We start from the raw sequence: 26,545 nt of genomic DNA, 5'->3' as shown, positions 1-26,545 counted from the left end.
TCGTCTACTTGGACGATTTTCTGTTAGCCAACCAGGACAAAAACATCCTACTGGGGCATGTGCAGAAAGTGATAGTTTTTCTAACTAGAAACTAGGATGGGTGATAAATTTGGGAAAAAACATCCAAGGTTGCAGAGAAGAGCTTAGTGTTTTTGGGGATTCGTTGGAATCCTTGGACAAACAAAGTGTCTACCTGCAGATGAATTACCCCATTAGTATCAGCAATAAACCAAATGTTGACGGATCAACAAACAAGCCTCAGAAATCTTCAAAAGCTTGTCGGGATTCTCAATTTTGCCAGTTTTGTAATTGTTGTTGTGCTCATGAAATTCTTGAACAAAAATTTTAAAGCTACGAACCTAAATACTTCACGCTATTCCTTTGACTGGAATGGAAAATTTGCTTTGGTGACTACAAAATTGCAGGCGGTCAATACTTATTCATTTCGATCCAACCTGTCATTTTCTCACTACCGATGCGTTGGATGTGACATATGGAGCCTGCCTAAGCAATATGACTCTTGCCGGTTCATGGTTACAAACAGAGCGCCGTTTCCATTACAATCAAAAAGAAATGCAACGCAGTACTGTTCTTATTCAGGTCTGTGATAGCGCATCCACGTCATGAAGGGGGAACAAAATCAGAATCTCTCATGAATCTAACATATCAGGTGTTTCTGATTCCAGATATTCACCAGATGCAAATGCATTTGGTGAATATCTTTCTTATATTTACAAGAATGAATATCTTTCATATGAAAGCATTTTATATTCCTAGAATTTATAACAATCACGCTGATCGTTTAACAAGGCTGCAAGAGAGCTCCGAGTGGCATTTGACACACGATTGCACGGACAGAATTTTCATAAATGGGGAATTCCATTTATAGACCTGTTCGCATTCAGTCGAGCTCATGTAGTGACTAATTACGTCTCACTGGATAAACGTCGATCAGGCTTGGTGTGATTTTCATGATGCGTTTTTCCCGGACTTGGAACTTCAATCTAGCGTGGTATCCCACCGTTTTTCTTATTGGGAATAAGGTACTGTGTCATCTTACCAGGCTCATGGAATCTATCTTTTTATAATCCCTCGACGGAGACGGGAATGTTGGCAGCCGGATGTCAAAGCTCATGCCCTAGCAGGACCATGCATGATTCCTCGCCTGGACAAAGTTGTCGTAGACATGATCACAAGCTTACCTCCTCCGAAATTGTTTGAAATGACAATGGAGGTCTAATAGTGTGGCAGTCTGGGGCACTAGATGGATGGAACTTTAACCAGTTGAAGTTTCTGAGGGAATCTTGGCGTTCATCAACACGTAAGGTCTATAATATCGCTTGGAAACGATAAGATTTCTTAGTGTAGATCTTACAAAATAAATCACCTTAAGTTTTGCTTAATGGCTAGTGAATTTGCTAGTTTTTTTGTCAGATCTACATCACTAATCTTCAATTATCATATACTTCTGTTTTGCTTCATAAATCGCACCCGAATTCATCATTTCAATTCATCCGAATTTATCAGGTCAACTTAGTTCCCATGTACTTGTAAAGTACATTTTAAAATCAATAGCGTGCGTAAGCTATCAGTCATATGAAGGTCCCAATTTGAAATATTGACGTCTTGGTATCTTATTTGGAGCTAGAGTTACAGAGTTAAGAGACAAAATTAGTGTTTTCCAAGTGCAAAGACATACAGCTGCTCTGCTATTACTTTGTTCAGGAAGAAGAATTCATGACTTGACCTTGTTAACAGTAGGTTCAGACAATTACTCCCTTGACGATAATTTTATAGTTTGTTGGCCACCATTTGGGTCAAATCCGATTCTATTACGTGTCTGTACGTAATATTACGATTCTATTACGTGTCTGTACGTAATAAATCTGTAGTCAGGATGTAAATTATTGGCTAATAAGGAAAATAAGAAAATGGACCCCGTTTTCTAGATAAAATTAACAAAATTATTACTAGAAGATCGGAGAAGACTATCGTTTAACCTTTTTATCAATATTGGAGGTGAGCCCAGACCCGCGTCAGGTACATTAATAGGCGGTTAGGTCAAATCCTTGTTTAAGGATGCGGGCGTGTTAGCTATCACCGGAAGCATTAGATCTGCGGTTGTTTCTAAAAATTGGTTTGACAATTCTGATTTGTATGCCTGAAATAAGTAAGTTTATTATATTTTGATGATAAATGTATGAATAATTGTAATAAAATTTCTCATTAAAATGAGAAAGCAATATCTAGTTATACTTTTATAATAACAATTTTTCTTTTTATTTATTTCTCATAAAATTTGCTTTCACTCTAAAGTAAGAGTTCAATGATTGTGATTTCATATAAAAGTAGATTTGTTAGAATACGCCTTATGACATTTTCTAGTTTATATTGCATTCAATATACCTATACTATGTACTACTCTAGTATACAGTCTTCAAGTGATCTATACTGCTATCACATTGGCGTTCGTCACTTCCACCAGGCGATAACAAACACGTCTCATTTAATAAGCTTCGAATAAGGGACAGTCAAATTAATAGCAGCGTTTTACCTGAAATAAAACGTTTATTGATTTACTTACCTTATTCGAAGCTTGCGATTAATCGCTGCCTGGTGTTTACTAAAACGCAATGAATATTTTTACCCACGGCTGTCAAAAGGAAGGGACTGCCAAGTGGAAGTGACGTCAGGGGAAAAAGGCGTGGCCTAAGAAGGAAGTACAGGCGGGAAACGTAGTGCCTATCTCATTTAATAAGCTTCGAATAAGGTAAGTAAATTAATAAACGTTTTATTTCAGGTAAAACGCTGCTATTTTAATAAACTAATGAACTATTTTAATATTTGTATTTCTTTGCTCTGGTAACAAGACCTTCACCTTTTTTTTTTTATTTTATTATTAATACCATATAAAATACATTAAACAGTTAAACAGTGTCCTGTATATCAATCATTAACAGCACGCTTTTCATAGTTGGATCAATCTTTGTTTTAAAAATTTAACGATATAATATTGCAACGTTATTCATGTTATATTATTAAAGGGATTATAGATTATTTTTATCTTAAACAAAAAAATAAAATTGTTTTTAATTATAATTGTAACATCAACTTTGACTGATAAATAACAAAAGCCAATATATATTATAATCCACCCTAACACTACACTGTTACTTGATAACGAATTATTGCCGTTGACATTCACGAGATTATCGTTCACTTCTCTTTGACAACAAAAACAACAAAAATTTAAACAACAATATTGACAGCTGCTATATATTTTTAATCTTATTAGATTTTTTAAATGGATATAAAAATATTTGTTCAGTCAAATGGCAATCAATGGGTTAATCCCAGCAACTACTGGTACGAATTAATTTGATTTTTGTTTTGGATAGTTCATTCATCGAGAAAGCCACACATGATTTCATCACATATATCGTGATGTATACTTTCAATTTAGTATGCTGTAGATATATATTTTTTTAATTTTTTAGGCTGCATTAGAAAATTTCTGTTTTAAACTCAACGGACCTTAACGCTACATTTTGCCCCTAATGAAAATCGAACCCACAATCGTCATCAATATAACATTGAATCCCTATTTCTTAGTATTCCCTACTTACTTAGTCAAATGTAGATTTTCAATCTAAAACCAAATCTCCACTGACTTAAGTCCGACTATTATTTATTCATTAACCCATCTCGGCCCTTACATAATTAAATTTACACTAAAATGTATAGGTAAGGTCTAATATTGAAACCTAAGATTTTCGTATAATTAAAGATAGACAGAATAGACAAACATTTTTTTTTGTTTAGAGGACGCTGTAGCGCAGCGGCACGTCATCCTTCTGTAGACGTGGTGCTTGTGAGTTCGGTTCTGACTTGGGGAATTTAATTATTATTTTAAGGCATTTAAATGTCAATAATAAAGAATATTTATTATTATCCATTTGTCGCCCATTTTGGTCCCATTTTGCAGATGACAGAAACGATTGTGCTTACAATTTTTCCAGCATAGAAGGTTAAGGCTAAGCTAGTTACTGGCACGCTCGGAACGTCATAATAAAAAGAACAGAACAGAACAAGAAATTATTAACAGTACTAGCAACACTCTATGGAGTCATTCTATTTTTGATTATGTAACTCCATGTCAAGACATGTCCTCTATTTTCATGCACAATTTTCGAGACATTCCGTGGTTATTGTGTCTGTAGCAGAGATTAGCGCAGGGTCTTGTCTACCAGTGCAGAATATAATCATTTACCTGAGTTAGAATGGAACCAAAAATCATCAATAAAATCATTTTATTTTTACCATCATCAGCTTCTACAAATTGGTACGAGCGTGACATTGTGATCATATAATATTTCTGCCAGAGTAGCATATTTGAGTGGCACTCGATAAAATTAATGAGAAAATATGATATGACAAGTTAATGACATTCGATTTAATGATTTTCCTTATTATTATATCATACAATAGATTCTGAAAAAGTTACATTGGGTTAGGTCACGAAAAATAAGGTGACCCATTTTTTTATATACAGCTTTTAACTTTTATAAGGATGTTTTAATAACTGACAGTACAGCCTTCCGAGCTGATAGTTACTTTGTACTTCTTCGACGATTCAAAAGTACTTGCAACCGTATATTTGAATAAAAAATATTTTGAATTTTGTATTTAAATTTGAATGTAACTCACAAAAATCAACAGTGGGATAGTGCCAATTTAAAAAAAATATTCACAATGTGTCCAATTTTTTTTCTTATTTTCTCGTGTATGTATAACAACGCTACCAACACTTAAAATTTCTCTATATATATCGTAACTCAACACTGTGCTTTGCCTCGTTACAGACTGAAGACATTAAAAAGTTTAATATTCCATTTCCTAGAGAGAGAACCACAAGCTGTCGCGCTTACAAGATCGCTTGTGCCGCTGGGTCACGACTGGTCTCTAATTATAGCTGTATTTATTTATATTAATATTAATTTCAATTCAATATTCAGACAGTTATATATTATAATATTTTTAAATATTAAAATCAACGTTTATAATTTTAATATGCTGCGGTGAGACCAATAAATGGAATATTCGTCCGGAAATTGAATTGCGGCTTGGCAAATTTATAAACACAATTAATTTATTAATAACATTAATATTTTCCTTCAATTTTCTTATATTTATTAAGATCCCAAATTATTATGTATTTTATAGTATTGGTATAATTAGATACTATTAATATCATGACCTCGGAGCAGTATATTAAATTAACTTTGAGGTAATTTTTAATGTAAATGCAAAGTGCTTCTGCAAAGTGTTCGGAACATCGGATTTTTAAATTTAAATTAAATTCAAATTTACGCGATAAGACCGGTTAAAGAATTTCATTAAAAAAAAGTAACTAATGTGAAAACAAATATGTTACATAAGAAAAAAAAATCTCCCACCTACCTACCTACCTAGCTCTTAAACTATTAATTCGATTTTTATAAAACATAGCTAAGAACTACCACGAAGAACTAAGCCTCCTATAAAAAAAACCGCACGCAAGTCGGTTTATTAATTCAAGAGCTACAGTGCCACAGACAGAGAGTCACGTCAAACTTACCACCCCTCTTTTTGCGTCAGGGTTTAAAAATAAATACTTACAATAATTGATAGAAATGGTAAACATTTAGCTAAAAGAGTTCAAATAAAATGTATCTAAGCTGCGAGGCTCCCGATCCGTCAGCGAGACTCAAGTGATGAATGCGAGGCAGTTGATATCCTATTTATCAAGATCTGTCCAATAGGAACGACGAATTAAATGTCTTGTATAGACATTTTTTAAATGTAAGAAGTATTTTGTTTTATTTATTTTAATCTGTATCCCGAACGTAGGAGAGTAGGTAGAGGGAACCTGGAAACCTGGTGTTAAAATACTCTGTTCCCTGTTAAGACTCTTCCGTTTCTCAATTTCTGCCGAATTCTCACGGTATTGCGTTTTGAGTGGCGGAGAGAGAAAGAATTGAACCCATTACCTATTACTATATACAGTCCGTATGTGTCATTAAGCCACCCTCCTCTCTGTTGACAAGTAATGATTAGACGAAATTGCTAGGCACAAAAAGTTGAAAATTAACGGAGAGAGTAGGAGATTAAAGGAGAGAGAGTCCTCGCAAAAGATAAAATTATAAAAAAACACAATAAAAACAAAGAAGCGGGATACTACAATAGTTATTTTCTCTGACATATAGAAAATAGTACATTTTAAAGTTAAATATTGCCTTAAGTAACATTAGATTCCACTAATTTTAGCACTAGGTTCCCAAGCTTGCTACGCCTGGTTGCTATATATGGAATTCAGCGTGAAGATAAAACTTAGCAACAACAGAGTTTACATTTGCAACAACTCAATAACAAAAAGTAAGAAGATACTTTTATCGTTTTATCTATAGACAAAATGATTAATGCGAAAACTGAGATAAGATAAAAGAAAACTGGCTACAATCGAAATACAAAGATTATCAGATATTTTTAATACATCACAACTATAAATCTCTTAGCGAGCACAAGATGGAAAAATGAATGTTCTAAAACACGTGTCGAGGCTAGAAATTGCTCCTAAACTGTTGGGATATAAATCTTTTGTAATTTATATGTTTTTTGACCTATTAAATATATATTTAGAGTTAGCAGATAGTTACATTTTTTATTTTTTATGTTTTTTAGCTTCACGCTGTATAACGTAGCACCTACTTTGGTAGGTAAGGGAAACCAAGTGTTCAAACACTTCCTTCTCCACTTACTGCTCAGCTTCAGAGATTTATGCTGAGTGGCGAATATATTTATGCCTTACTTTCTTAGAAAATATTCAAAAGTACTAAGATTTTAAAACAATCGTCATAAAAAAAAGAAACTATTATTCTTTTTCATTATGAAGAAAAAAATAATTCAGGAAACTCAAAGAAAATACAAAGAGCGTCCGTCAGTTACAGGGATTCACTTGGCTTAATTAGCCTGTGAAGGACAGAGAGCACTGAAGTTGTAATACCACATCTTAAGAAAATTTAAAATATAGTTTAAACGTTGTGTAAAACTTTTATAAATTTTAACATTTAATATTAAAAAAATATTAATTAGAATGCGTTGATAATTAGTGGGAATATTTCATATATTCTAAATATTTTAGAGGCCGCCATGGCGCAGTAGCTCAAGCGTGGCTGTCAACGCGACGGTTGTGATTTCATATACTACTAGCGACAATTTGAACATAGCAGGATTTGAAACCACGTACAAATTTTTATAAGTTTCCTAAAAATGTTTCTAAAACGAAATGTTTACCCAAATTTATATTTCCGTTTCTTCGCTGCGGTAGTAAAGTAAAGCGCGGCGTTGAGTTAAAGGAGTGAGGGAAGTAGGGGCCGGAGTGTCTTAACACTAAGTTCTCTCTGCCTACCCTGCTGTGTGCGGGATACAACGTGAAGCTGATTTAATTTTATTTTTTCCAAAAAATATAATGACGATGAATACTATAATAAAATTTAATTTCAATTATCCATAACAACTATAAAAGTTTTAAAGTAAAAATCTCTACATATGTCACACAGTTCACCAAAGCACTCGACACGGTTTCCAACATAAAAGCTCTCCGCCCGCTTCTCCACTTCGGCAATGGGATGAAGTCTGAACGGTTAATTGGTGTTCGCCTTTTGTAAAATAGCGACGTTCACTTTTAGTTTATTAACTGACGAAACTGACGAGTGGACATTGTTCATCTGTACAATAATGACGAATGTGTATGTTTTTTGATTGATATACTATAATTTAAACATATAAGAAAAAATGCCGTCGAGGTGGTCCTCATTCGAAGGAATAAATTATTATAAATACTTTCATTTTTTCGCCCTGGCACTAAAGCAAAAGCCCGACGTAGAGTCCCGTCAATGAACACGCAATGATTTGAAAAAATCGGCAGAAAGTAGGGAACAGAGTGTTTTAACACTAGGTTCCCTGGCTGTGTGCGTGATGCTGATTTAATTTCTTAATTTTAAATTCAGAAACAAAATAAGACCGTTTCTTATTACTGGAGAAATAGAAGTGTCCTAATATTAGTTTCCCAGGTTCAGTCTGCCTACCCTACTTTTTACGGGATAAAGCGTGAAGCTAAACATAGTTTAAATATGCCGATATATACTTAGATTTTTATTAAAAAAATAATTTTAATAACACAAAAATGGCTTTGAAATCTTATTAAAAATTGTGATTACTTACTTCAGTAGAAAATAAGAAAATAAGATACAGTTGGCAAGTTCGGAGCTCTTTATATTAGATTTGCTCGATATTAATATTGTTAGGTGAACTATAAACATTTTATTAGCATTTTAATAAAATATTAAGAAAGCTTTGCTTTTATTTTCTAAATCGTTTTATTGAAATATTCTTAAAATCACACGTTATATTAAGCAAGATTTTTATATTTTTTTACTTTCAATTAATTGTAATAGTAAATAGATTTCTTAGCTTCACCCTTAGCAGAGTAGGAAGAGTTTCCATTAAGACATTTCCATTCCCAACTTTCCGCTGGATTCTGAAGGCAGTGTGTGGTCTAGCAAAACTCAATGCCGCGTTTATCCTCGCTACCACAGCGATAAAATGAAAGTATGAAGTATTTAATTTCCTCGAGTGGGAATCGAACCAACTGTTACGTTTGCCCCTACGCCATGACAGGCCTCTACAATATATTTTCAGTTTAAAATAATCACCATGGATTGTTGCTTCTTATCGGCATTTCTTATCTCAGTTGCATGTTTTATTCATATAGCTTCATATTATGAATATTACATACAGCGTACACTGTAATTCAATAAATGCAAATTTTTAATGCAAATTCAACATATTCACATTGTTTGTAAAATGGTAAAAGTTATTTGAGATTTATCTGACTTTGGAGACGTAAATTCGACTATATTTGAAATCTTTGCTTAGAATTCCAATACGAAAATTACTTTTTACCTTTTATTTTACGTATAAATAAGATTATTTAAAATAATATGGCCATCGGTTGCTATTGGATGCTCTAGAAGAAAATAACTCTTTACATTTGTGTGAAACTGAAAAACGAAAATCAAATACGTGTAATATTTTTTCATTAATTCACTTAAAATTTGTAAGTAGATGCACTTTGAACTTTATCATTTAATTTAAATGCTGTCTCACTATTTTAAGAACCTTTTGAAAAGACATGAAAATTTTAATTACATTCGTAATTGAAAACTTTCATAATATTAGATACTAATTAGTCTAATTAGTAAATAAAATATTAAATAACAATTTATAATAAACTATACCGATCTTTTTAAAATCGATTTTAGGTCATATTTGTTTAATTGTCAAAAGCAAAGGTTTAATTGTCAAAAGAGGTAGTTTAGTTCAGTCATTTAGTTTTTTGGGTTGTGTTAGTTATTTTTTAATTTATCCACATCTTGAGTAAGTATGGCAATGGCATTTACATATTATGCTCGTTCACTTATATTACTAGTTTACTTATATTTTTTATATTTTTACAATATTTTCTCCTCTTAAATTAAGGTAGGCAGAGAGACAGGTAGGTCCCACAGGCAGCCACACAATGCCTGCATATTCTCAGGGACAGAGTACCCTCTTCCCTCCCCACCCGGTGTCGCGGTAAAGGCCAATAGGGCTTACAGCATTAACCTCAAGACCGAAAAAAAACACTTTAAAATTATTTGGTCTATTAGTCAAAACCGCATTAAAATCGGTTGCATAGAGTCTGAAAAATTTACCGTATATTTATAAAAAGTGACACTACTTATACTATGTAAAATTGAATATAAACATAAACATAAAACACTACATTTACCATAACTAACATCCAAAATAAAAGATTCTGACATAAAATATCGTTGTGGGAGTTCTACGACAGGTTTTAGAACGGCTGTATCTCATCCGGAAAGTTATATGGCCGTGGAATATATGAGATTGTTCAATTATTACTGGCACATTGAAACACCGGTACCATTGGGACATGCCTCGTTCTAAGCTATAGTTATTAAAATTCTACATCCATCAAACGTTTGTTATTGTTATTAGCTTCCCGTTATATCCGGATGCAGCAGGATAGGCGAAGGGATCCTATCCTATCTTCAAGACACGTCAAGCCAAGTGTTGACGTCAGTTAAGGCAGTCAAGTGTTGACTGAAGCACTAAGTGTAGCGGAAGCAGTAAGAGTGTCCTAACATTTCTTCTGCCTACCCTGCTGTGTACGGAATACAGCATGAAGTTGAAAAAAAAGTTTTATTGCCTTAAGTGGGGATCGTACCTACAACTCAACACCCACTTCACTATCAAACTGTTAACAATAAACAATAATTCATATATTTAATAAATAAACTCGATATAAACAAACATTAGACAGCCAAATTAATTACAGATATATGGGTTTTGAACGTCAGCCATGGCGGGTGTAAATCAATTGATGGATCGTCGCTTGCCATCATATTGTCAAGCCGCGCGGTCAACTGATAAATTGCCTTTGGTCCACGTTACTTTTAATATAGGAAAACCTTTCTCTTTCCTTGTTATTGTTTTGTATTTGATTAAAAGTAATTTTACTATACCCGTACTCGTGTATATTGTAAATTTGTTTGGTTGAACGCCATGATCACAGGAACTTTTGGCTCAAATTTAAAAAATATAAAAAATAATTGAAAGAGATGTCGATAATAGGCAAAATAGTACATTTATCGAGAGAGGCTGACTATTGAACATCAACTTAATCGCTTCAATGTAACCCTCTCCACTTGGGGTCAGAATTACCCCAAGCACTTACAACTTCTTTTATACTTATAACTTTTTTATATGACACATATGTCATGTGTCATATAAAATTCTTAGTAATTTCCATTTTTACCACGAAAGCGAAGCCGTGCGTAAAAGCTAGTCAAAGGTCTGATTCAGAGTGACAGGTAAAATGAGTTTGAGGTGGGTCATGTCATGAGTTGTCTCTGCTTGTCCTATGTTATAATGGAGAAGTTATTTTTGAATTAATATAATAAATAAACTACTTATAAAATGTATAGAATAAAGAGTTTATTTTATTTAAATTATTTTACAAAATTCAGTTATTTAACTTGTATTGTTAATATGTGTGTATGAGAGCTTAATTTAACCCATTTTCCAATGTCGTATAATAAATATTGTTTTTGATCTAAAATGACCATCGCAACGAAATGGCGGATTATAAATTTTTACACAACCCAGTCAATATGGGTATCAGATGAAAGGGATTGACATGTAGAATACCATACACCGTAAAAAAATAAATATTTTGCTTCACGCTGTATCCCGCATAAAGCAGTGTAAGCTGGGGGAACCTATTATTAAGTCACACCTATTTTCCGACTAATTTCTGAAGTATTACGTTTTAAATGGCAGAACTCAACGCCGCTCTTTATTTTGTATCTAAGCGAGGGAATGAAAATCATTCATTCCCCAGTAGGTCGAGCATTTACAGTGATAAACTGTACTATAAAAATATCATGACTGTATAAAAATAACATTTTTTATATTTATGATAGATACTAGGGCGGTAAGCCTGAGATAAAACACATCTTGGAGTTCAGTTGACTTAGAAAAATTCTTTCTTATTTCTTCGTATAATGTATATAAATACTAATGATTCACTTTCATAAAGAATTTCGTTTCTCAAACGCACGTTTGTGATATCAATATATTTTTGTTTATTTTTTTGTCTTCCTTCGGAACGCGATGAAATCAGATGACGTCTCAGTACAACCGTTTAGTATACCACTAAGGAGAAGTACCGCATCCGTAGTTCCCACTATTTTAAAACGACGCGTCATTCACCCCACTCCTCATTGACAATTGACAGTGTTGCCATACTCTGAATACAGATAAGTTAAACAATTTGACGTATTCATCATAATTTACTGCATTCTTTTTATTAATTACTAATCAACATTGTAATAAATAATCATAGTCTTGGGTTTTATTACATTGATAAATGGGGATTGAGTTAATTTTAATAATTGAATAGTATGTTTTCAAAAATATTTTTTTTCTTCCTTTTTAAATTATTATTATAATCGAAAAAGTTATTACGGTATGTAATTAAGAGTTTATCAATCGAAAGATCGAGTCCCATACAAGCTGTACGGAATATTTGAGTTTTCCAATCATACCTATATTATCATTTTAATGAAGTGTTCGTGACTATAATTGCATTAATGGAAACGGCCTTGCGTTTTTCATATTAAAAATATGAGTTTATAGTTTATTGTTGGATTTTCATGATAATAATGAAGGATTAATTTTATTATTTTGATCTTATCGTATATGTTCGTTTAAAATTTTTTTTTGAGGGCAAACTTTTACTAGTAATATTTCTTAGATAGGCGCGGACCACCCGGCCTCGCTATTCCTACGCCCATAACTTCGTCGCTCTAAAATCCTTGTATATTTATACATATAATAAAACTGTAACTTATTACTGTCTGTACATGAAAGATGTACGAAAAAAAATATTATGGGACCATTTATTAATTTTATAGAAATCAATGATAGTTTATAAAATTATAAAAATCCATCGGTGAAATCAGCAGAAATTTTGCGCGAGTTTATGTTTGTTCCGCATTACCTCAGAAACTAGTATAGATACACACCTAGTATTTTTATAATATTTTTTATATTATTTTTAGATCGTGATGAAACTTTAACTTATTTTCTCTAAAATATCTTACAAAGTAGATGGATAAGTTCTATTAAAATAATAAAAAAATTTCACATAAAAATTATCTTTTCAGATAATATGAACAATGGATTACAACGATACACTCAACGCCTCAGAGCCCTACAGGCCTTACTATGAACGTCCTGAAACTTATATAGTGCCGTTGATATTTGCCTTAATATTCATAATCGGCGTGGTGGGTAACGGCACTCTAGTGGCCGTGTTTGTAAGGCACAAGGCAATGAGAAACGTTCCCAATACGTAAGTATTATATATATTTTAACTTTATAATTAAGATAGGGTGGGGGGCTGTGATGAGGCTAGCTTTCAAACTGTAAGCGCGACGGTTATGAATTCGATTCCCACTCGATGGAATAAGGTTCTTTGCTGTGGTAAGGACACGCAATACATTAAGAATTTGGCGGAACGAGGGGACCCGAATAAGGGGATCCTTATAAGGATTCCTTTTTTACTTAAAAGGTAAGGAAACCTAAAAACACTATTCTATAATAATAGAATGTGGAAACTCCTGCAGTATGCCCGAGTTAATTAAATACCCACAACCGCCTTCAAGCATAAGTTCAAGCAGCGGTAGGACGTCGGTTTCAGTAGTTAGTTAATTCAATCACCTGACTCGACGCTGTTTATACTATTCCTAGCAGACTCGGGCGGCTTCGCCCGCTTGAATCATACAAATATTTATTAAATATATTTATGAAATTGTTTTCAGTTTAGGTTTAGGGTGTGAATTCTAATAAACCGTGAAACACGTGTTCAATGTAATATTTTTAAGTCTGAATTTAATTTTTTTTAAAAATCGGTGCTTTTTCCATACAAACTTTGAACGTCTTCGAACGAATGTTACGCCTTCAGGATTAAAATTTTTCAAATCCCTGTTGTGAAAATAAGCATCTGTCCAAATTTCACGTTTCTAACATCATCAGTTACGGCTGTGCGTTAATTTGAATTTTGAAATTGAATTTGAATGATTTATCACCAAATTCTTAATGAAAACACTATATTATATAATTTTACCTTCAAAATACATTTTTCTTATACTAAACTTATTTATATTGAAATGAAGTGCAAAAACACTAACCCCGACCGCTCTTTATTGACCTGCCTTTCATACCCTTGTCACATTTAAATCTTATTTACATAAAAACGAAAGTAAAACTTAACATATGAAGATCTTTCTTATAGAGGTCCAATTTCATTAAAACGTTGAAAAATTGAAGTAGAATATAAGTCGATTAATTCTACAAATTATTTTTTTCTATTGCGTTCTATCTGATTATAAAAAAGTTGGTCCCGGCTTCGATCCCCAGCTGTGGTATATAATATTTTGTTTTGATTTTATTAATAATTTTAATATAAAAGATATTTTTGAAAATATATTTATAGAACTACCACCAGGTGACATTACTAAAATAACGGGTCGAAAATTCGAAATATTTAAAACGCGCGGCCGCGCGTAGCCAAGTTTTTTTACAAACAAAACTGGCGAGCAGCACCGTGTGTTATTTTACACGAACCATTTGAAGCCACTTTTTACCTATTCGTAACTCAAAAACTATTCCATCTAAAGCTGTCATATTTGGCTCAAATATTTAGGCCCCCTACCTGTATACGTGCATAAAATTTCATAAACACAGCTCAAACAGTTATTTAGATAATGACGTCCAAAAATCGTTAATTTTTAGGGGGGTGACTGACCTATAGACCTTAATGTTAACCAAGTTCCAGATGACCTGGAATGGTGAAATTTAGCATCCGGTTAAGTAATTGGGTGTATGTAAAGGAAAAAATCCGAAACTAGTATTTTTTTAACATTTTCTTATAATTTTTCAATAAATAGATTCAATTAGGAACATTTACTTATAGTGTAGCGCCTGCCAACAAAATAAGAGCAATGCATTATTTATATATATTTGCTTTTATTTATGTCACACGTTAGTAAATATTTTATTTGTTTTGTAGACTAACTTCACTATTACTTACGTAAGCCATCTAAAACAACACGATGCTTTCAAGTATATTTTAAGATAAGATATGTCTGCATTTGTAGCTGAAAATGCCTCTAATTTATGTCCTGACAAAGCCTGCCATCATGTGGACTTCAAGGGCTTCACGTAAAAATATAAAAATATAATAAATGGATTAACATCCTTCATTATTATTTATTATAATTTAAGCATATGTTTTAGTACTTATTATACTAAGAGTATTTGCATAGTCGATTAACGTATTTGATATTAAATTATTATTACAATATTTAAGTACTAAGTCCTATATAAGATCCTATAAGGGTTCTGTTTTATTGCTTTCGAGGTACAGAACCCTAAAACAGAAAAAAAATACACTAAAAAATAAATATAAAAAAAATAATTATATTGATAAAAATATATATAAAATTTAAGAATAATATACTATCTGTAAGGTCAGTCGTGGCACAGGGGCACAAAGTGTGACTGTTAAACCGACTGGTAGTGAGTTCGATTCCCACTCGAGGAAATGAAATATTTATTTAAACTTATATTTCCATTTCTTCGCTCTGGTGTCGAGGCAAGGCGCGGCGGAGAGTTCCGCGACTCAACACGCAATGCCTCCAGAATTCGATGGAAAGTGGGGTTACTGAGTGTATTAACACTAGGTTCCCCCTGTCTACTCTGCTTTGTGCGGGATACAGCGTGAAGCTGATTTTATTTTTAATTTGGTATATTGTCAGCCTACCAGCTAGCTTTACACAAGTAATTATAAAGTAATTATTAACAGTAAAAATTTAAGTAATTGTTAATAAAAAAAATAAGAGAAAAAAAGAGAAAATTAAAAATTACTTAAACAAAATAATAAAAAATAAATAAATCCGCTTTACGATGTATCCCACACATAGCGGGGTAGAGAGAGGGAACCTACTGTTAAGACACTCAGTTCCCCTCTTTCCATCGAACTCTGGAGGCATTGCGTGTTGAGTTATTCCAATAAAATAATAAAATTAGAAAAAAATATTAATTAATATATCAGATTTCTAAACGCAGCATACATTCATTACTTTCAAATCTGACAACTGTCATTTAATCAACAAAATAAAAACTATAGTCGAGATTCATAGATAAATATAATCTATTTTCATATATAATTAAATATCGTCTTAAGAGTAATAAAACATAATATTATTGACCATAATAAAAAAGTAAATATCTAATTATATTAGATATATTTTATTGTACGAAGCCGCTCATATTTTAATGGTTTTTTTGGCCTGAGTTTCATGATTTTACTGGTTTTAGGAACACTTGTGAAAACGGCAGAGAACGGAGTCGACCTTGGGATCATATCAATTCAGATTGGTACCGTCAGCACTTAATAAACTTATTGTTTATATTTTTTCCAAGACATGTTGAACAATGAGTCGTTCAATAGAATTGCTTGTGGTTGAAACAAGAACTTACACCGAATTGTTCCAATGCCTCCCGATGGGAGCTGTCCTCCCGATGGCTGTGTCCATGCTATTGCATATTCTTCGTTTGAGCGTATTGATATACAACAAACTAATAAATTGCGCGAGACTATAGTAGAGTACGTATGTCGTAACTGGAATGATTTAAGTATCTACACTAGCGCTCGAAACGGGAATCCTTACTCTTCTAAAGAAGACATGCTTTGCTTAACTACGTACGGAGCTACTTCCGAAATAAAGGCTGCAGTAGATTTGTACAGTACTAGCGGACGCGCGCAGCTTCGCTTGCTTATTGCTTAGGGGTGAATTCTAATAAACTTTGAAACACGTGTTCAATAAAATATTTTTAAGAGTCTCAATTTCAAATTTTATAAAAATCAGTGGCGATTTAAAGATTTTTCTATATAAAATTTTAACCCCTTATTTACACCCCTAGGGGATGAATTAAAATAAACCACGAAACTTATGTTCAATGAAATATTTTTAAGAGTCTAAATTTCAAATTTTATAAAAATCGGTGGCGATTTAATTTTTTTTCCATACAAACTTTGAACCCCTATTTCACCCCTTTAGGGTAAAAATTTTTCAAAATCCCTTCTTAGTGGATATCAAGATTACGAAAGTAAATATCTGTCCAAATTTCACGTTCCTACGCACAGCGGCTACGGCTGTGCGTGCGTCTTACCTCAGTCAGTGAGAACAAGTCCTTTTATATATATAGATATAGATAGAAGTGTATTATCACAATGGTGTCCTACTTGGTTTATTCGGCGAACAGAAATGTCCTATGAAGCCCTTACTCTAAACTATGTTTTAAAAAGAGCAACTCTTGAGTTTCTTGCCGTAGTAGCTTCCTATAGGAAAAGTACTTGTAATGGCCAAATTGAATAAAGAATATTTTGATTTTGATTACATTATAAACCTTTCTACTTATGATTTCTGTACAAAAAGTAATGATATCCCATCAAAAACATAAATGTAAAATGAAAGCCAAGTTCAGTAATAAAACATATGCTTTCAGCGATAAAAGAAGTGAGATGTAAATGTATGCCAAGTTTAATGGTCAGTCCTGAAATTAATTTTAACAATATAAAATATTTTATAACAACTGAAAATGTCCATTCTTCTTACAACTTGGAGACTTTATTTATGTGTAATATCTGACTTGGCAAGTTTTCAAATTAATTTACATCGATATAAATAAATGTATTCAAATTCTAATCTATTCAGATTCTATTGTAAATTTATATGAAAACTGGCCAAGTCAGATATTACACATAAATAAAGTCTCCAAGTTGTAAGAAGAATGGACATTTTCAGTTGTTATAAAATATTTTATATTGTTAAAATTAATTTCAGGACTGACCATTGAACTTGGCATACATTTACATCTCACTTCTTTTATCGCTGAAAGCATATGTTTTATTACTGAACTTGGCTTTCATTTTACATTTATGTTTTTGATGGGATATATACTATTAGATGATTTTGTTCTGGAAAAAAATATAAGTTCAGTAAAAACCTTTGTTATATCTTCTATCTTACTATACGCGGTGTACAGTAGTAAAGCTAAAAAAAAACACTTTTACTATTAGCTAACAATTGATTATTTTTCAAGAAAATGGTTATTATTTTAAATTTCGTCAATTAAAAATCTCATACATGTATTCACAATTATTTTACTTATACGAGCAGAAACACTGTAGACTTTTCTGAAATGTAAAAAGATTTTTGTTTTTATTACCCACTTAAACCTGGCAAACTTTTAACACGGCTCGCCGGCCCTTGTTTCTAAAACTTCTCTTACTTCGCAGACAGATTTAACAAGAGAAATTTTTTACAAAGTTCTATATTATGGCTACGGCAAATACTACAATATTTTAAATTTCTCTATCTTGTCAAATGTATTGGTTTATTTCGCTGCTTTACATGCAAATTTTAGACATTTGGAGAGATGCGTTAAGTTTTAATAATTTTTTTCAATATAATATTTAATTCAATTATTCAATTTAGTCTTAATACTTGACAATATTGTGAAAAAGTATCTACTTATCCGATTTTTTTCACAATATTGTCAATCCTAAATAAAACATACTTATATGGGAAATAACTACTTTCTCGATGATAATTTACTCCAAAATTCTTTATCCTGATTTATTGTTAGCCTACAAGTAACTTAAGTAACATTATAATCGAAGTATAATGTAATTAGAGAATATATTTTGAGATAATGAGCATAATACCAGTATATTTGTATAAAAGTAATATTTACCTTCTTAAAATCAAATCGAAAAACATCGATCACGAGTTTCATTCAAATTTAGTATATGAAAATACTTTCGAGGTAATTTCAGTCTATATCTTGAGATGATTGCCCGTCTCTTAATCAAAGGGAGTTGTCGTTAACTTAGTAGATATTGGAGTTCTATGAGGAAATTGGAAAAGTTATACCATTTCTTTGGGTAGCGTTTGAACACTGTTAATTAGTAACAAACTGTTTTCCAACCAAGTTATCACGATTCGGATTTTAGAAAAGCTATTTTCGTTTGCGTTCGTTGTGGCGCAGTGGTGCAAGCGAGCGATTGTAAACGCGACAGGTTGTGGGTTCGATTCCCACTCGGGGAATTGAAATTAATTTAATATTTTCATTGCTAAGCGCGGCGTTGAGTTCCGCCAGTCATCAGAATTTGGCGGATTTTACTTTAAACGTTTGCCTTATATATGCTATATTTTCTAATTTTAATATTTTAAAATTTTTACTTTGGATAACTTTTAACCGCTGTTTTTTAGTAAAAAAAATGTTTTCCGAGAAAGTTATAGATGGTAGTGAAGTTTAGGATTCCAGAGGAACTGACTTGAAGTAGTAACGTTATTTTTAGCTTCCGGCAAGTAGGGTAGGCAGAACGTACCTTGCACACTGAGCCCTAATGTCCAAAATTCGAGACGAGCAATAATGATCCGCGGAACTCAACGTCACACTTTGCCTTGTTACCATAGCGAAGAAATGAAAATAATACATTTCACCGTATTGGAATCGAACCCATTGAAGCTAAGACTGACAACGTACCACTAAGTAACGATGGCCTTATTAATTCAATTTTTGTGCTTGAAAATAAAAAAAAGTATTTCGTAAGTTCCTCTATAAATTTTTAGCTGTCACGATAAGCAGCCTATTTGAAAGTCCACTCTCGCTTCATTAACATGCTATTTTTAAAACAAAGAAGCTTACAAAAGCTTTTATCTTTTATTTTTATCTTTACAAACAATATTTAGTGTAATTTTGTTTATTTTATAGAGCAGAATGAAAGTGTTATTTGTAATATATATTTTCATGGTACATTTTTATACAATAGTATAAGTAACAAACGACTTGTTGAAAAACCGGTTAAGTGCGAGTGTTATTTAGTCACCGAGTGATCCGTATTAATTTTCAGATTGTAAGTTAATTTGCCAGCATAAGTGTATGCACTTGATAGTATCTTAAAATTATACATTTATTGTATTATTCTAAATTTTATCGTTAAGAATATTATAATACTAAAATAAAAAAAATATGAATTTGATAGTATCTTAAAATAATACAATTTATTAGAAGTATTTTGACTAAATTTATGATGGTGGTTCCCCACCATCATAGGTCGGTAGTTTATAAATCGAAGTGCAGTGCTTTGTAAAGACATCCTGTGACGAGCTGCCGGACTGAACAGACGTAAGTGCTGCTTTCTATTGATTCTTTTTTTAAAATGACTATTTACAGATAAATTATTGTGCTTTTGCTTATTATTTCTATTATTTAACTGAACATAAATTATCTTGTGCTTTTATTTAATATTTCTATTATTTATTTAATTATCAAATATATAATGATGTATTTACTGAATTTATTAAATAAGGGAAATATAATAAATTAGGAAACATAATAAATTAGTTTATGAATTATGAAATTGGTATATATTCAAGAATATTTAGAGGACAAACATGTATGGAATTAATGTCTATTAAATGTAATAGACGATAGCTGTTAGTTAATGTAATAAATTGTACCATTGATTTTGAAAAGAGCAACTGTTGAGTTTCTTGCCGGTTCTTCTCGGCAGAACTGCTTTCCGAACCGGTAGTAGCTTTTTGTGCATATGTTCATTCCACAATTCAAAGTGCTTATAATAAAAGTCTATTTGAATAAATATTATTTTGAATTTATTATTTGTTTCTCTTATCCCGTCCATATAAAGCAGTTATAAGAATTTAAATGAATTTTCAGTAATAGATTATTTTTATACATTATAAATTATTAAACACTTAAATATTATATATTTTTACAAATATTTTATATTATAGATTTTATATTATTTTTGATATATTTTTATTATAGAAATTAATAAATTCTAACAAGTGATACATTACTTTTATATAATATAAATTATTTAATACTTTATATTTTTATAAATATTATATATTATATGTTGTTATTGATATATTTTTATTATAGAAATAAATAAATTCTGACACACTCATTTCGTATAAAAATAACTATAAATATAAGTTTGTATTTTTTTCTATGTCATATTAATTTTAATTTTTCGAATTTTTCCTTTATTTGTATTGTAAGTTCTCACTTCATATCTGTATGTACACGTGAGTTATCCTATAGGTTTTGATTACCTTGTGAATTTCATACAAAATGCACCAAAAACTATATATAAGTGCTCGTAGGTTCTGATTGCGTTGACTTAAAAACTTTGACGTGGCTTCTGTGCTTCTTCTCCCTACAGAGATCATATTTAAAAATATATAATATTTTGTAGTACGTAGTGGACACGAATCCGCGTCTCTTGGGAGCTATCCAAGCGCTCTAGCCAATTAAGCCGTACGTTTCTTATTGAATGCCGTAGAAATTAAACTTGTATTCTAAAAATAAGAAAAAGTTTTCTAAATTTCTTTATGCTTGTATTCTAAAAATAAGATATAAAAAGTTTTTTAAATTTCTTTCGAAATTTTCCTAGCTACTCCGATAGAAATTAGGTGTGATGTTAAAAAACATTATAATATTATACAATTCAAAGTTTTAGGTTAGTCGTGGCGCAGGAGAACGGCTGGTAAACGCGACTGGTTTTGGGTTCGATCCCCATTGATAGAAATGAAATATTGTTTTCCGTTTAAACTTCCAATGCCTCTAGAATACGACAAAAAACAGGGAAAGTCCTCTGCCTACTCAGCCAGGGTGCGGGATATAGCGTGAAACTGAAAAAAAAACAAAACAAATCTAAGTAATTGTACAAAAAGTATGAATAATCATAAGCAATCTTTATCCACAGATACATACTCTCCCTGGCTCTAGCAGACCTGCTGGTCATCGTCACGTGTGTACCGTTCACTTCCCTCGTATACACCCTGGAGTCCTGGCCGTGGGGTGTCACCGTGTGCAGGGTGTCAGAAGCAGCTAAGGACGTCAGTATAGGCGTGTCAGTGTTCACGCTGACTGCGCTGTCAGCTGATCGGTACTTTGCTATCGTGGACCCGTTGAGAAAACTTCATGCTACAGGTTAGTGCTTAGTATACTAAGATATTAACTAAAGAAACTACAGACCAAATTTAATGAAAGTAACTCTGTCTGTCTGTCTGTCTGTCTTTTACGCAATCAGGGTCAAACCGCTAATTTAATTGTGATAAAATACTCATATCTTATTTCACAGATACTTGAGGGTCCCGGGATGAACATAGGATACTTTTTTTTTCATATTTGTAATATTTTCAATATCTACCAATATATTAAAATATTTATTAATTTGACATACAATTTATTCCGTCATGTTAATAACAACCGTCGTTGCTAAGCAACGATTTGCAAAGTTTGTTGTTAGAAAACGTTACCCAAAATAAGCTTGCTTAACGCATCTCTCTATTGAAAACTGTAAATAATTTCATAAATATATTTAATAAATATTCTATAATTCAAACGGGCGTAGCCACGTTCGGGTCCACTAGTTTAAAATAATAAAAGTATTCTATCACCATCATCATTTATGTAAGTGCAAATTCAAGTAAACGTTATTTCTCAAGAAAGTTCAATTTAGTCCATTTAGTTAATTGAATCACTTACTAAATTAATCTATTTCAGTCTGTGAGACGAGGCCGAGTGCTTAGTCTAGGCTAAGCAAACTGAAGGTTCACCTTTATTGTAATTGATCTGAAAATATATGGAAAGCTAACAATGTTACACCAAGAGTGAAACGCAATTGAATAGTGGCTGAAGTGAAAGAATAATTGAGTGTTTGAATATTTTTTTTAGGTTCCCTCTGTTCCTTCACATTGCAGGGTAGCAGAGGGAACCTGGGAAGGAACCCTAGGTGGGTTAAGGCACTCCGTTGCCATTAAGACATTTTTTTGAGGAATTGTGTGTTAAATGGCAGAGCTCGATGTTGCGCTTGGCCTTGTTACCAGAGCAAGGAGATGTAAATATTAAATATAATTTCTCCAAATGGGAATCAAACCTGCAACCGTCGTGATAATGGTCATGCACTCGTGCTACTCCGTTACGACGGCCTCAAAAATAAATGAGTGAAATAATAATATAAGAAAGTTTAAAAAAAATACTTTCTTTATACTTATTTCATCAAAGTTTTACCTTTCAGAATTTCTCGGGAGAGTAATCCTATAATGTGAATGTTATGTCAAAGAAATGTAACGAACCGGTGACACTTTAGTCACGTGGAAAAGGGGACCATTTGAATTTCAAGAGATAGTTGTATTTTAACGGATATTGATAACGTTGATATGCTATCTACATCGCAATGTATATACTATCATCTTGGTAGAATAAATTATTTTCTTTCCTTGGTATAATATTTTTTCTTACCAAAGTAAGAAAAATTACAGTATATAAGGCCGTCTTGGTGCAGGGGCACTAGCGTGTCAATATAAACACGACGATTGTGGGTTTGAGTCCCAGTTGGGAAGTGAAATATTTATTTTTTTCATTTTCTCCCTCTGGCACGAGACAAAGTGCGACGTTGAGTTCAGTCACTCAACACCCTATGCCCCCAGAATTTGGCGTAAAGTGAGGTTAACACCATTGTTGCCTTTGCTTTCCTGCTATAGTTAAAAATATGGCGCTACTCAATTATATAATGTCTTCAATTCCGATAGAAACTGTAAAACATAGTGTCTTAACACTAAGCTTTCCTTACTATATCTGAGATAAAGCGTACAAAAAATAAATATAATCTTAAAGGGATTTAAAAACCTACGAATATTTATTGTGCTACGATAATGCCACAATCAGTAAATGCAGCCTATATTTATTTCATACTGTATCTGAGGTAACATAGTAGACAGAGGGAACGTACTAGTTAAGACATTCCGTTCCGTTTCCATGTATCGCCAAATTTTTGAGACATTACATGTGGAGCGGCGTAATTCAACGCTGACTACTGTTTTATTACCAGAACAAAGAAATCTAAATAATTTCTCGAATTCGGTAACCACTTTTCGCCAAAGTCAATACATTCTTCAAACTGAACATCACAAGGTCTATAAAATATTTTTAAAATATTCGGAAGCCATTTCACAAAGCTTTTGTAAGAGGATGGAAATGGAAACATTTTTGTACTCTGCGCTAAATCTCCAACAATTGCCGCTCGATCAATGGACGTTTCCGGTTTATGAAACTTTTATATTTTTTCTTTAAAATTACGAAAAATGGACCAACCATTTTTCGTAATTTTAAAGATTATTATTCTTTTGATTATTATTAAAGACCGTGTACATCGACGATTGGAAAAGTTTTGTTTATTTTAATTTTCTTTTATATTCTAAAAAAATTGTTTTCATTGTAATAAATCATAATTTTTTAAAGTTTTCTATTTATAACATTTAAAATTGTTATTTACGTGCAAGCTACCAAAATTACATTCATATTGAAATATCATATAAAATATTAATATAATAAACCCTTCCATATTACTATAATGCTACTCTATAATAATATTATAACAAACTAAATTGCCTGTGTGAATATAATAAAAAAATTCCATAATATATTTTCAACTTCGAATAAAGGGGTATTTACGAGGGTCGAGGATAAAAAGATTGTCTATTGTTTTCTTATCTATGCATTCATTTGATTGGTCATCCTTTTGTATTGAGACATTATTCTTTTCTAACATGGACAATGCCTTTCAAATATTTTTCTGGCTTCACGCTCTTTCCCGCTCTTGATAGAAAAGAGTTAAAAATGTAGTGTTAACGCTGCGTTATTGAGGTTGCTTGGCGTAGAGGTTTTGAGTTCGATTCCTACTCGAGAAAATATAATATTTAATATTTTTAATGAGGCCAGTCGTAGCGTAGGGTGTGCCCCACTTTGTGAAGTGTGACTGTACAACCCACAAGGTTCGATTCTCAGTCGAGGAGATGAAATATTTATTTGAATTTATATTTCGATTTCTTCGCTCCGATGTCGAGGCAAAGCGCGGTGTTAAGTTCCGCCATTCAGCACGCAATACCTCCAGAATTCAGTTGAAAGTGAGGAACGGAGTGTTTTAACACTAGGTTTCCTCTGCCGACCCTGCTATGATTTAATTTAATCTAAAAAAAGTGTTACATTAAGTTGTGTGGTGAGTAACATCTTGATATTCTAACCACCCGGATTGATGAAGCACATCCTCCTTTATGTCCAAACCTTCAAAATCTTTGAAAAACAATGGCCTTTTACTTTTTCAAATAACGGTGTTAAGATACCTACTTTTCGCAGTATTTTTGAGATATTATATGTTAATTAGTGGTACCCAACGCTTCATTGACCAGAGCTTATTTATAATAGCAAAATATTCAAAATCTTAAATTAAAATTGAAAATATTATAAAAAAAAACATTAAATAAGAATACATATGTGAGTTCTATCTAATAATTTTCAGATTATATTCGTAATACATAAATGCCTATATTAATATAATAATAATTTAAAACCTTTTTCTTGTGGCTTCTCCAATAACCCGATGTAACCCAACAATGCTGAGCGACGACTTAAGCTTCTTATCCTTCCTCTTAATCACGTATAAAGCCTTACTGTGCGTTATTTTTGGAGATCTTGAAATTAAGAATTTTCTTGCAATAATATTATAATTTAGAAATATATTGAGAAATTAAAATATATGCTTTTTTAAATAAAATTTTGAGGCTATAGTGGCGCAGCGGCACCGCGTCTGCCTTAAACTCTGCGGTTGTGGATTCAATTCCCATTCGAAGGAGTAAGTTATTTTTGTTTCTATGCTCTCATAATAAGCTACTTGTAGTTTATTGCGATAGTTGTAAGTTTCAATCCTGCTCGGGAAAATATCCATTATATCAAAATACAGGCCGTCGTGACACAGAGGCGCAAGTGCGACAGTTGTAGGTTCAATTCCCGCTTGAAGGAATGAATTATTATTAATATTAACATAATTCTTTAGATCAGTTCTTTTTTGTGGCGCTTCAAGCGCTGTTGAGCATAATTCACTTTGCCAGTGTCTTTTTATATCGAAAATACACGAAGGAATTGGACCGGTAGCAGAGAGAAAGAGAAGAATAACATATCCAATAATCCAGTAAAATACAGCTTTCACCTATAACAACAAAAAAAATATTAAATATCAATTTACTAAAAGCATCTTACGTATGAAATGTGCGTCTATTTAGTAAATCGCTCATATTTTACCTTCCCTTACGTTGCTATATGCTTCGGGGCGTAACATGTCTACTTTCTATCGAAGGTATTAGAAACCTTTTTTTTATAACATACAAATTTATGTAAGATGGTTTTAATAAAATAGTTTGTTGTTGTTGTTGCTATTTATTTATGGCGTTCCGAGCGTGCCAATTCAGCACTAATCACTTCGCCAATATCACGTTGCATGGAAAACACACAAAGGAGAATGTACGGTAATAAAATAGTTTACTAGGAGGAAAGTCGTGAAATTAATATTTTATTATAACACTACATACAAAAATGGCAAAGAGTACAGTGGCAATGGCAATAGCTTCACGCCGTATCCCGCTCATAGCAAGGTAATCTGAAGGACCTAGTGATAAAATACTATGTTGCTCACCTTCGACCCAATTATTGAGCCATTGCGTGCTGAGCGATGAAATTCAACGGCATGCTTTGTCTTTTTATCAAAGGGAGGGAATGATAATATTTTATTGACTCGAGCACTCGATTGTGAGTTATTTTTAGAGATCAGACTTAGTCAGTAGTGCTTACAGCCAGAAAATAGATAGAAAACTAAATACAAAATTCAATTTCATATACTTGTCTTTAGTAAAAACAAAGCTATACAATTAGATATAAC

At 32.2% G+C, this 26,545-nt stretch overlaps 1 protein-coding gene across 1 annotated transcript in view; it reads left to right on the top strand.

Annotated features, from left to right (window-relative positions):
* Positions 1-26,545, top strand: part of LOC146539169 (neuropeptide CCHamide-1 receptor-like) — a 93,641-nt gene that overhangs the window by 46,507 nt on the left and 20,589 nt on the right. Inside the window, exons 2-3 of the mRNA XM_085185493.1 lie at positions 12,834-13,021; positions 21,536-21,762. Coding sequence (XP_085041619.1) covers positions 12,846-13,021; positions 21,536-21,762 — 403 coding nt within the window. The 5' untranslated portion in view covers positions 12,834-12,845. The remainder of the gene's footprint in view (positions 1-12,833; positions 13,022-21,535; positions 21,763-26,545) is intronic.

This window comes from Heliconius melpomene, chromosome 5 (genome assembly GCF_056956725.1).
Source record: "Heliconius melpomene rosina isolate 202511_hmr_F chromosome 5, ASM5695672v1, whole genome shotgun sequence".
NCBI classification, from domain to species: domain Eukaryota; kingdom Metazoa; phylum Arthropoda; class Insecta; order Lepidoptera; family Nymphalidae; genus Heliconius; species Heliconius melpomene.
Note: the sequence above shows the minus strand (reverse complement) of the source record. Positions and strands in the feature narration are given on the sequence as shown.